This window comes from Strongylocentrotus purpuratus, unplaced genomic scaffold, assembly GCF_000002235.5.
Source record: "Strongylocentrotus purpuratus isolate Spur 01 unplaced genomic scaffold, Spur_5.0 spur5_scaffold_2, whole genome shotgun sequence".
Classification (NCBI taxonomy): Eukaryota; Metazoa; Echinodermata; class Echinoidea; order Camarodonta; family Strongylocentrotidae; genus Strongylocentrotus; species Strongylocentrotus purpuratus.
Window position 1 is genome coordinate 34028748 of NW_022145605.1, and position 12388 is coordinate 34041135.

The following is a 12388-nucleotide window of genomic DNA, read 5'->3' on the forward strand; positions in this document are numbered from 1 at the left end:
TTCCGTTTCCCCCTTTAGCGCGAAAGCTTTGACGTTTCATTAAATTATTAGAGAAAGAAGACGATTCGTTGTATCGTTCTCGACTCGTCTAAGTTTTTCTCTTTGCGCGAAGCGCGGAATTTTTGGCGTTTCATCACAAAAAGAGAAAGGGAGACGATTCGTTGTACCATTTTCGACTCTTATTATAAAGCCCTATTCATCTGAATTCAGTTTCCCCCTTTAACGCGAAAGCTTTGACGTTTCCTTAAATTATTAGAAAAAGAAGACGATTCGTTGTATCGTTCTCGACTCGTCTAAGTTTTTCTCTTTGCGCGAAGCGCGGAATTTTTGGCGTTTCATCACAAAAAGAGAAAGGGAGACGATTCGTTGTACCATTTTCGACTCTTATTATAAAGCCCTATTCATCTGAATTCAGTTTCCCCCTTTAACGCGAAAGCTTTGACGTTTCCTTAAATTATTAGAGAAAGAAGACGATTCGTTGTATCGTTCTCGACTCGTCTAAGTTTTCCCTTCGCGCGAAGCGCGGAATTTTTGGCGTTTCATCACAAAAAGAGAAAGGAAGACGATTCGTTGTACCATTTTCTACTCTTAATTAGCCCTCATTTTATGAATTCCGTTTCCCCCTTTAGCGCGAAAGCTTTGACGTTTCATTAAATTATTAGAGAAAGAAGACGATTCGTTGTATCGTTCTCGACTCGTCTTAGTTTTCCCCTTCGCGCGAAGCGCAAATTTGTTGGCGTTTTATCACAATATGGAGAAAGGAAGACGATTCGACTTACCTTTTTCGACTCTTATTAAGCCCTATTTATCTGAATTCAGTTTTCCTCTCTCGCGCGAAGCGCGGAAGCTTTGAAGTTTCCTTAAATTACTAGAGAAAGAAGACGATTCGTTGTACTGTTCTCGACTCGTCTAACGAAGTTTTCCCCTCCGATTTTTTGGCGTTTCATCACAATATAGAGAAAGGAAGACGAATCGTCGTACCGTTGTTGACTCTTAAAGGTAAAGACCAGTTATGGTCATGCGATTGCATTGTGAAAGAAACGTTGTGGAATCGATTAGAAAAGGTTGATCATCTAGCATCTAGCATCTGCAAGGTTCTGGAATCATCAAAATGATAAGAAATTTGGCCCATTCTTCGTAAAGTTACAAGCACTATACACAAAAAGATGTATATGGGACTACCCTATATGTCTCACAGTCAAATATATATAATAATTCATCAAATATATCAATTAGTAGGCGGTTTCCCGGCAAATTTGTTATCATCATGTATTAGTCAAAACATATTCTTTCACATGATTGGTAATGAGAGCTTCCATTTCATTTTTTTGAAATTGGGGCGTTTCCAATACTGGTCTTTACCTTTAAACCTTGTTTGAATTTAGTTTCCCCCCAAAATTTAAAATTCTGATTGCTTTAGCTGATATTATAGGAAAGTGAAACTTCGAGAAAATACAAATATTGTAGTTGTAGTCACTCTGTAAGTCGTCACAGCGGATAAAAAGTCACAGTTCATATAGCGGAAAAAAACTTGTCGGCCGACCGACAATATACATCTCACCGACTGCATTGATATAGTACACGAGGATCGAGCAAGAATACCGACACAGCAACATATTTACCCGTGTCTTTCTTGCTCCCTCGACGAGACGACTCCACCCAACAACCCACTTCTCTCTTTTACTCCCACTCCTCCTCTCTCAGGCTCTTACCTCCCCCAGGCGCGGATCCAGGGGGGGGGGCCGAGCGGGCCTTGCCCCCCCCCCCCGCGAAAAAAAAAAAAAAAAAAAAAAGAGAAGAAAGGAAAAGAAGGGAAAGGGAAAGAGGAGAGAAAGGGAAAGAAAGAAAAGGAAGAAGAAAAGAAAAAGGGGAAGAAGGAGATCGGGGGGGGAGGGCCTTGCCTCCCAGGCTGTTTATCCCCCCCCCCCCCCAATCAAAAAAATAAGAGAGAAGGAAGGAAAGGGAAAGAAAAAAGGGAAAGAGGAGATACTGGCGTACTGATAGGGGGGGGGGGGCTTGGGGGAAATCAAATTCAAACATGGTTTATTTCTAATTCCACGATGGTGGATTACAAATAATGCTGAAATGACATAATTTCCGAGATTTTTCCTCACTTTTTAGTAAATTATACGTTTGTATGTGTTTGTTGGAAAATGACAACTTCCTAAATTTACAGCCAGGCAAGAAATATGATTCTTGAGATTCCTACATGTCAGGGCCCGAGGTACGGCAAGGATCGGGAGCCCCGAGCTCCCCCCCCCTCACTTTTTTGAAAAAGTATATTAAAGAGAAATAAAATAGAATGAGAGCAAGAAAGAAAGAATAGTTAACTGCCAGTGTTAAAAAATAATAAGGTATACAAAGAAATGCTCATCTGACCTTAATTAAACGCCTAAAACCTCTGAGCTTCCGGTGCCGGCTCCGCCGCCTCGACCCCACCAGGGGCCCTAAGACGGGCCCCTGAATGCTTATCTGACCGTAATTTATTGCCTTAAACCCCTGAGCTTGCGGGATTAGACAAGGTATCAAAATGAGTTATCTGACCGCAGGCGCGTAAAGCCAGGGGGGGGGGGGGGTCTCCCCAAATCGTAAGAGGACGTAGGAAGAAAAAGGAGCAGACAAAGAACATCTTTGAAATTCAGACAAGGATTAAGAGTATAGAGAACGGTACAACGCATCGTCTTCTTTCTCTAATAATTTAATGAAACGTCAAAGCGTCGCGCAGGAGGGGAGGGGGGGGGGACTGAATTCAGACAAGGATTAAGAATCGAGAACGGAACAACGAATCGTCTTCTTTCTCTCATAATTTTGGGAAACGCCAAAGCTTCCGCGCTTCGCGCGGGAGGGGGGGGGGGAACCTGAATTCAGACGAGGATTTAGATGCGAGAACGGTAATACAAATCTTTAATGATTTAATGAAACGTAAAAGCTTCCGCGCTTCGCGCGGGATGGAGGGGGAACTAAATTCCGATGAGGATTATTTTCGAGAACGGTACAACGAATCGTCTTCTTTCTCTAATGATTTAATGAAAAATCAAAAGCTTCCGCGCTTCGCGCGAGAGGGGGGAACCTGAATCCAGACGAGAATTAAGAGTCGAGAACTGTACAACGAATCGTCTTCTTTCTTTAATAGTTTAATGAAACGTCAAAGCTTCCGCGCTTCGTGCAGGAGGGGGAGGGGGAGACTGAATTTAGACAAGGATTAAAAGTCTAGAACGGTACAACGAATCGTCTTCTTTCTCTAATGATTTAATGAATCGTAAAAGCTTCCACGCTTCGCGCGGAAGGGGGAAAACTGAATTCAGAAGAGGATTAAGAGTCGAGAACTGTACAACGAATCGTCTTGTTTCTCTAATGATTTAATGAAACGTTAAAGCTTCCGCGCTTCGCGCGGAAGGAGGGGGGGGGGAGAGAATCTAAATTCAGACGAGGATTATTTTTGAAAACGGTACAACGAATCGTCTTCTTTTTCTAATGATTTAAGGAAATTTAAAAGCTTCCGCGCTTCGCGCGGAAGGGGGGGGGGAACCTAAATTCAGACGAGGATTAAGAGTCGAGAACTCGACAACGAATCGTCTTCTTTCTCTAATAATTTAATAAATCGTAAAATTGTCCGCGCTTCGCGCGGGAGGGGAAAAAACTAAATTCAGACGAGAATTATTTTCGAGAATGGTACAACGAATCGTCTTCTTTCTCTAATAATTTAATGAAACGTCAAAGCTTCCGCGTTTCGCGGAGGAGGGAGGGGGAATTCACCCCTCCCTGCACCGACCCCCCACTCCGCATTACGTCACTGTTGGTCACCATTACGTACCAATATTTGGCTCGCATAATTTCAAATTTGGGCCCTCCCCCCCCCCCCCCCCTCCTAAGAAATCCTGGATCCGCGCCTGCCTCCCCCTCTCTCCTCTCTTTCACTCCCCGTTTCTTTTCTTTCCCTTTTACTCTTTTTTTTCTTTTCTTTCTTCTTTTCTTTCTTTTCCTTTCTTTCCTCTCCTCCCTCTTTTTCTTTTTCGTTCTTCTCTTTTCTTTCCTTTCTTTTCCTTTCATTCCTTTTTTTCCTTTCTTTCTTTTCCTCTCCTTTTTTTCTTTTTTTCTTTCCCTTTCCCTCTCTTTTTTCCCCTCCCCCTTTTCTCTTTTTTTCCCGACGGCAGCGCAATTTTACCGACAATATCCTGACAAGTGGGGGGTGTCGCACCCCCACACCCCCCCTTTGGCGACGCCCCTGTATGGGGGATGGGGTAACTGAAATAGAATTCAAGTTTGACACGGGAATAATTATGTCGGCCCGACAGACGCTTGACATACTGAGATCGAGGTTTTATAGGGCGATTTGATTTGATTTTTTTGATTTGATTTTATTTCTGCATTTTTTCCAAATAAAATATAACTGAATAACAAATAACATAATATACATGTAAGGTATAATACAACATAAACAAACAATAATTTCTTCATGTCAAAATGTTTTTTTACATAATATATGTACATAATTATAATAACGAAACTTATTATTTCCATAACATATTATCATAAATTTAAAGTATTATCCTAACTATTCTGGTGGAAAAGTGCAGGAGACCGCAATCATAAGCAAAGCTTGACAAGGATGGCGGCCTCAAAAAAAACAAAAAAAACAAGAACAAAACAAAAAAAATCTTAAGGTAAAACTTAAAATGAAAAAGTGTTCAAGCGATCTTTGTGTATGAGTTGGTGAGTGTGTTGTGCAAGTGTATATATATATATATATTGTGTGTGTGCGTGTGTGCATGTGTGGGTGTGTGTGTGTGTGTGTGCACGTGCACGCGAGCGTGCGTGTTTGTATGTGTTTGTAACAAATAGTGGAAGTGTACGTAGCTCTGTGTGGTATAGTCGAGTAGAAACAAATACAGCCTTTACAATAAAGGAAATTAAGAAATACGAAATAGAAAACAAAATTTGCAAAACTGAGTTGCAATGTGACCGAAATTTGACAATTGCCTACTGCATGTTGAAATCAGTTATGTAGATACTTCGATATAAGAGTTTTTTTGAGAGATGCTTTAAAAGAATAGAGAGATGAACAATGCCTTATTGAATTTGGTAAGGAGTTCCAAACATCTGGTCCATGATGTCTTACTGATTTTTGTGCTAAAAGTATTTTAGGATTTTCTAAGTGATAATTTGTTGAACAACGTGTGGGGTATGTGTGAATGTTTGAGTTTAAACTGTAAATATTGTGAAATAGGGATGGTAATTGATTATGAGAATATTTATACATAAAAATGCATGTCTGAAAAATGTGGATATCTTGTATTTTTAATGTTTTTAAACGCTGAAATAAAGGTTCCGTGTGTGATATATAATGTGAGTTAGTGATCATGCGAATCGCTCTCTTTTGAAGCAAAAATAAGGAATTAATTCTTGTTAAGCTACAATTACCCCATACAATACTACAATAAATCACATGTGATAAAATTAGAGAATTGTATAATATAATCATAGATCTTTCAGAAAGAATTTGTTTTAACTTATACAGTATTCCAATATTCCTTGATATTGATGTATGTATATTACGTATATGCTCATTAAAATTTAGATGAGAGTCAATAGAGACTCCTAAAAATTTAACAGATTGTTTTTCAATGAGAGGCAAGCCATCAATCTCAATATTAAAATTTCTCATATCATGTACGTTGGTCTGTTTAAAATGAATGAAATTTGTTTTACTAAGGTTTAATGACAATTTATTAGATTTAAACCACCTAGAAATTTTCATTAATTCACAGTTTAACCGCGTTATGAGCGTATCAAAGTTTTTATGGGAATAAGAAATACTCGTATCATCAGCAAAGATGATAAAATTTAAAAGTGAAGAGGTTTCAATAATATCATTTATATAAATAATAAATAGCAATGGACCCAATATAGATCCTTGCGGTACTCCACATTTAATTGTTAATTTTGTTGATTCATGATTTTGGAAAGATACGTATTGTTGTCTGTCTTGTAAATAATTAGTGAACCATGAAAGAGCTTGACCTCTTACGCCATAGTATTGTAATTTATGTATTAATATTTTATGATCAATCGTATCGAAAGCTTTTGACAAGTCCATAAATACTCCAACAATATGTTCACTGTTCGCAAAAGCCTCAATTATTTTATCATACATATGCAGAATTGCGTAATCGGTAGAATGACCAATTCTGAATCCGAACTGGTTAGGAATCAATGAATTATTTTTTTGTAAGAAAGTGTTAAGTCTTTTATATATTATTTTTTCGAGAATTTTAGAGATACTTGGTAATAATGAAATTGGCCTATAATTACTTATTACTGAGGAGTCGTCCTTTTTATAAATAGGAATCACTTTAGCGATTTTAAGCAAATGTGGGAATACACCCGTTGAAATTGATAAATTAAATATATATGTCAGGGGGGTTACCATATTAAAGATTATTTGTTTCAATAAGTGAACACTTATACTATCATGGCCACTAGATTTTGTAGAATTAAGGTGTTGAACTACATTAATAATTTCATAATCATTGGTTGGAGTAAGAAATAAGGAATTTTCACGTGGGAAATTCAAGGACTTATTGTAGTCCATGTCACCTGAATCAATATTAGCTGCTAAATTAGGGCCTACATCTATATAATACTCATTAAAAGCTTTTGAAATTTTAATTGGATCTGTTATTTGGTGTTCATCAATTAATTGGTGTTCATCAATTTCGATCTGCCTGTCGGTCAAAGGTTACTGGGAATTCCCAATCACTAAAACTAGAATGACAAGCTAAATACAAACATATAGATATTACCACGTATGATCAGTGAACCACTACATTGTAAAGGCAGAGAGTATACTGATTTCATATAAAACCTAGACCGATACGTACTGACAGAAAAAGACGTGAGTAATTTTTAATGTACACGTATGTCATTTCCAAAAGAAATGCAGTGAATTTTCGCAATATTTTCGTTTACATTTTCGTATATATTCATGTCATTATAGGCCACCTCCCAGACACTTTTGAAACTTTTTTTGCATCTGATTTGTAAAATTATCATTTTCATTAGACTGAAATAGTTGGGGCTGGGTTCAAATGTCTAAGATGAGAATGACGGGTGTTTAGAGATTAATATTAGCTTGTTGAACCATGAAGAAACAGTTTACAAAAATAAAAATAAACCAAACGGAGCTTTGAAACCAGACCATAAGAGTTTAATGTACTTGATCGTGAACCCGGAAGTTACGTTTGTCGCACTATAAAATTGTGAGCAAATTGATAACAGTATTGATATCGTCCATGAGTATAACTTCTCAGTGTTTGTTTGTCCTACGGGAAAATGTGACGATTTAGGTATGTTATTGTGATTTTTAATAACAAAGTTGCCATCATTTATTATTCTTACATTTTGTGTAGATATGAATACACATGGGAAATATTTAAGGTTATTATGCGATTTTAAACATAGCTAACATTTCAGCTAATGATTCTGAAAAACTCGAGCAATATAATTTCCTCTTTTCATGCTTGATAATTTTTGTTTAATAGTATATTCCCGTGTGCATAAGTACATGTTTATAATACTGCTTTTGATACTTCATAAGCTTTAAAATTAATACAAAATGTTTCCTGCTAAGTTTTAGAGTTGTTCAAAGCCTAAACTCAATGTAAAAAACCGTGTCGGAAGTGAAAATGAAATAGATGAATTATATATCAAAGGAAAGCTTAAAAGAGTACAGTATTACGAATCATATGATACTTTAGTGCCTGTCAGACGAGTAACAGCTCTCTGAAAACTCGAAATCTGAAGCTTTGAAAATCGGGAGTTGTCGACCTAAAAAAACTAGCTATCGAATAGAATTGACATCATCTTGGCTTGTTTTCATCAGCTCGAGATTGCCAACTATCCTGCTGTATGAACTATCCCGATCGCAAATTATCCAGTTAATTTGCGTGTTCATCAGCCCGAAGTTGGGATTAGAGGGATATTTGGTCGAAATAATCATCCCTATAGATATCTTGGGCAAGTTTGCACAATATCCTGCTATTTGGCAAAATATCTCGCTATTTGGCAAAATATCCCGCTATTTGTCCGGTACGACTTCACCAGCCCGAAGACTCGCAATATGCGCGAACGCTGAGCAAAATATCTCGAGCTACATGTAATTTCTCGAGCTCGAGTTTAAAGTTTCGTGGTCTATAGTCTCGAGCTGATGAAGGCGCGATTTATAACTTTGGGATTGTTTCCCAAATCAGAAATAGCGGGCTATTTGGCAATCTCGAGCTGATGATAACAGGCCTATTATGGAGAACGCATATTCACAATGACTTTGCACGGCTCATCGCCTCAGCTATTTATTATAGGCGAGCCGATCGGGTGCACATATTACGTCGTCACTGTAACTGCGGCAAATTTGGCCCCTGTTGACCTGTAATTTGTAGAGGTGCGGAAAATAAGGTTTCAATTCGCTTTTGTGCAATACTGAAAGGGAAAATATTATGAATTCCTTTATATTTGTATTCTATGTTCATTCAGCTTTCCATTGATAACAAGTTGTAAATTTCATCGGATAGGGTAAGGTATGTTTATCTGCATCATATCTGAAGGTAGTTCACGGATCATATTTTTTGTGTTCGAATTTAATGAATTTGGAATACTTGGTGTTATGTACTGTTATTCAAATGTACACAGATGAATACTCGAGACAGAATAATTAAAACACGTTTGATACTCTTGGTATAAGATTCCAAAGCTAGTTTATTTCGTTCAGCGCATGCGCAGCTATTATTGTGACTCATGGTATGACATCATCATCAATATATGTCACTTGGTTTCAGATTAATGAAGAAATAATGTAATGATTATTTTCCGATGTACAAAGTGCTAAAATGTGAATGGTAAACTGCATTTCTGGGACTCACGTTTAAATTTTTGTTTTGTTTTCCATGGTTTACCTTTAACCATGGGCTTCACCTGATGCAATGTATAGTATGACTTGTATACGTCAGATTATTATATCATTTCTACTAGCATGATTAGTTGCGATACATGAAGAGGTTTGGTTGATTGCTCTTCATTTACTTCATTCATCATAAAAACATATAAAATACAAAACATAGTGTGCAAGGTAAAGTAAAAACATTTAGAATACAACCACAACAAAAATGTCATATAAATGTAGAGACAGATAGGAAAGCCAAAGGATTTATTGGTGTTGCCACCGACACAACAATACAGTATAACGGTTGTTTTAAAAGGTGATTCTAGTGATAGGTTGCTTGTTTGTGAATCACGGGGTTCGCGGTTCGAGTCCCACCACGGCCCTAGTTTCCTTTTGTAATTTTCCATTGGTTAATCTCCACCAATCCTAGGTGTATAGTTAATAGGTATTCGGTAGAAAACAAATCCGTGAATGCTTGTAATATTAGCACATTATATTGGTAGGTTAGCTATTAAAAGCATGGACCTAAAGCCGAAGGTAATGATGCAGGGCCCTCGAGGAGAACAGTATGTCTACTGATGAGGATCGAGTTGATGAACAAGGCATCATCATTTATTATGATGATTATTGTTATTTTTCGTTGATATAATTATTATCATCATTATTATTATCCTCATCATCATCATCATCATAATCATCATTATCATCATCATCATTATTATCATTGTTATTAGTATTATTAGTATTATCATCATTTTCCCCAACTACAATGTACATTGACTGAAGAGCGACAAAGGAAACATCTTTTTTTAATTCATTTGTCATTACTACATTCAGTTGATGAAGAACATGAATTATTATATCCAGTTTAAAGTACTATTAACCTACCAATGTTTACATCAACTGAATTGCTAACTCAATATAAACCAGATAGAATGCTACGTTCCAGTTCCAAGTCTCTGCTTTTTGATCCACAAACCATGACAAAGTCATACGGGGAAGGTTTATTTCATATGCAGCCGCTTTTTTTGTGGAACAAATTGCCTGAACAACTGAAATGTATGGGATCCTATAAAACCTTTATCAATTCTCTGAAGACATATCTCTTCACCACTTCATAAATAATCAGAATCATGAACCCAGTGCATTGTTTTTTCTTTTTCTTAAAATGCATAGATACATGCAGTTTGCCTATGGGTTATGCACTATATAAAAATGTTTAGTTAATATCATTATTATTATTATTATTTTCTATCAAGATATAACGGAATATTATATTTCGTACCTTTTTATTATGTGGGGAAAGGCGTGAGAAAAATGATAAACACTCCCTCTTTAATACGATCTGATTAATCAAAGCTCAATATCTAATCGTTATGTGTTTTCCTTTCCTTTTATCTCGTATTCCTGTAGGATTCGAATCATGGCTGATGCATTAAAGAATGCTATTGCTCAGAGTCTGGAGTGTCCTGTATGTCTGAATACCTTCACCGATCCCAAGATCCTGTCTTGTTCTCACACCTACTGCAAGACCTGTCTGGACAACCTCTTGGAATGCCATGGTAACGAACAGATGCTCCGATGCCCTGTCTGCAGAGCTGAAACTCAGGTCCCCAACCAAGATGTCAGCAAATTACCGGCAAATCTAGCTTTGAAGTCTCTCATAGAGGACGTAAAGAATCAATACCAGTTTTGCACGAATTGTAAATCCGAGGACAAACCCCAAGCTGTTGTCTACTGTCAAGACTGTGGCAAGTATTTCTGTAGCACTTGTCAAAACAAACACTCTCAGTGGCCAGACTTCATAAGTCACGATGTCTTAGCCATGAGTGAGATCGTATCAGGCAATGTGTCAGTACGTAGATACCATAAATGTAGGAAACACCCCAAAGATGATGAGGGGTGGTTCTGTTCCGACTGCAGAAGATTTGCTTGCTTCAAGTGTGTTGTAATGGAGCATACAAACGAAGGACATCGGGTCATCGAGGCAGCTGTTTATGAAAGCAACCATATGAAGAGTAACGAGGACCTCAAATCCAAGGCGGACAATAAACGCTCTTGCTTTCAAAAATACGTTGATTTCATTGATGAACAGAAGGAGCGTGTGAGCAATGTTCAGAAGCAGTGTTCAGATGATATCAACGAAGCATATGAAGATTTAGTCCGGCAGGTGACAGAGAAGAAAGAAATCCTCATCAGTGAAGTCAAGGGTAGAACCGAAGAAGTAGAGAAGGAACTGGACGAAATGAAGAAATCTGTTCAGGAGCACATCACAAACTTGACCACCATAGCTGACATGGTAACCAAAAGGACAAAAATACCGTTAGATATGGATGCTTTGGCTGCACACGACACTCTATGTCAAGACTTACAAGAGGCCTTGAAACAAGAAGATCCTGACTACAAGCAGCCGATCCAATCGAGCAGGAAAGGAAAAAGTGTCAATTTTAAGAGGAACGCTGGAATGAACGAGCTAGGTCTCGGTAAGATCGTAAATGCAGTTGGAAAGAACATCGCTTTGCCCACTAAGAATAGCATGAATGGCATGGTTGGTACACCAGACGATAGGATGGCAGTGGGATATGGTAGTGGTGGCGTGGAGACCTTCTCTGCTGATGGTCAGCACCAGCAGACAGTTCTCAAACATGAGGATATTCGTGGAGTAGGGTTCCTCTCTGATGATCGGTATGTTGTACTTAATCGCTCAAACAATATCACACTGTACACACCAGAGCAAACAAAGTTGAATGCAGTGTTTGAGACTCTGAGTCAAGACGAAGGTGGATTTGCTGACCTCACTGTAGACGGTAATGATGTGATCTATGTTAGCTACAGGAAAGCCATGAAGATACAGGTATTCTCACTAGCAGGTGGGAAGGCGATCAGGGAGATACCATGTGAGGGGTATGAACCTGAGCAGATTACTAGTTATAATGAATACATGATCATCTCATTTGGTAGTAAAATACGATTGATTGACAAACAAGGTGTTGTAAAATATGAATTAGCGAAATTAGGTGATTTCCCATACGCTGCTGTGTCTCAATGGAATACAATCCTGATAGCCTCGTTGAATTACGATATAGGTTTGGTCAGCATTGATGAGTACACTAACGAGCTGAAGCATATCCAGAACCTCGTCACTGACTACACGATTGAGAAGCCTGAGAGAGATTGGTACTATCTCCAGCAGTATCGATCAGCAGAGATCGCTTTCTGCACTCCTGATAGACTCTATATATTCCACTGAAAATAGTGGATGACTCCCCATTTCTTGCACTGTATTATACCACTGTCTTCGGGCCCGTATAAAGAGCGGGGTTGATATGTGCGACCAGACTCTTTTCATCTGGTTTAAAAAGCATGTACGTTGACAAATTCTGAGTAATATAATATTTCGTTGAAAGAAGGACCCCTACCCGCCCTTTTAACAGAAGAAGTCTGTTTAAAAAA

The 12388-nt window shown here is 38.0% G+C and overlaps 1 protein-coding gene across 1 annotated transcript; it reads left to right on the plus strand.

The window, feature by feature from the left end:
• The first annotated feature begins 10355 nt into the window (after window positions 1–10355).
• On the plus strand, window positions 10356–12185 carry LOC115926492 (tripartite motif-containing protein 45-like). Its single transcript, XM_030991248.1, has one exon. It carries the CDS (start codon window positions 10359–10361, stop codon window positions 12183–12185), a length of 1827 nt encoding a protein of 608 aa, XP_030847108.1. The 5' UTR covers window positions 10356–10358.
• The last annotated feature ends 203 nt before the right edge of the window (window positions 12186–12388 follow it).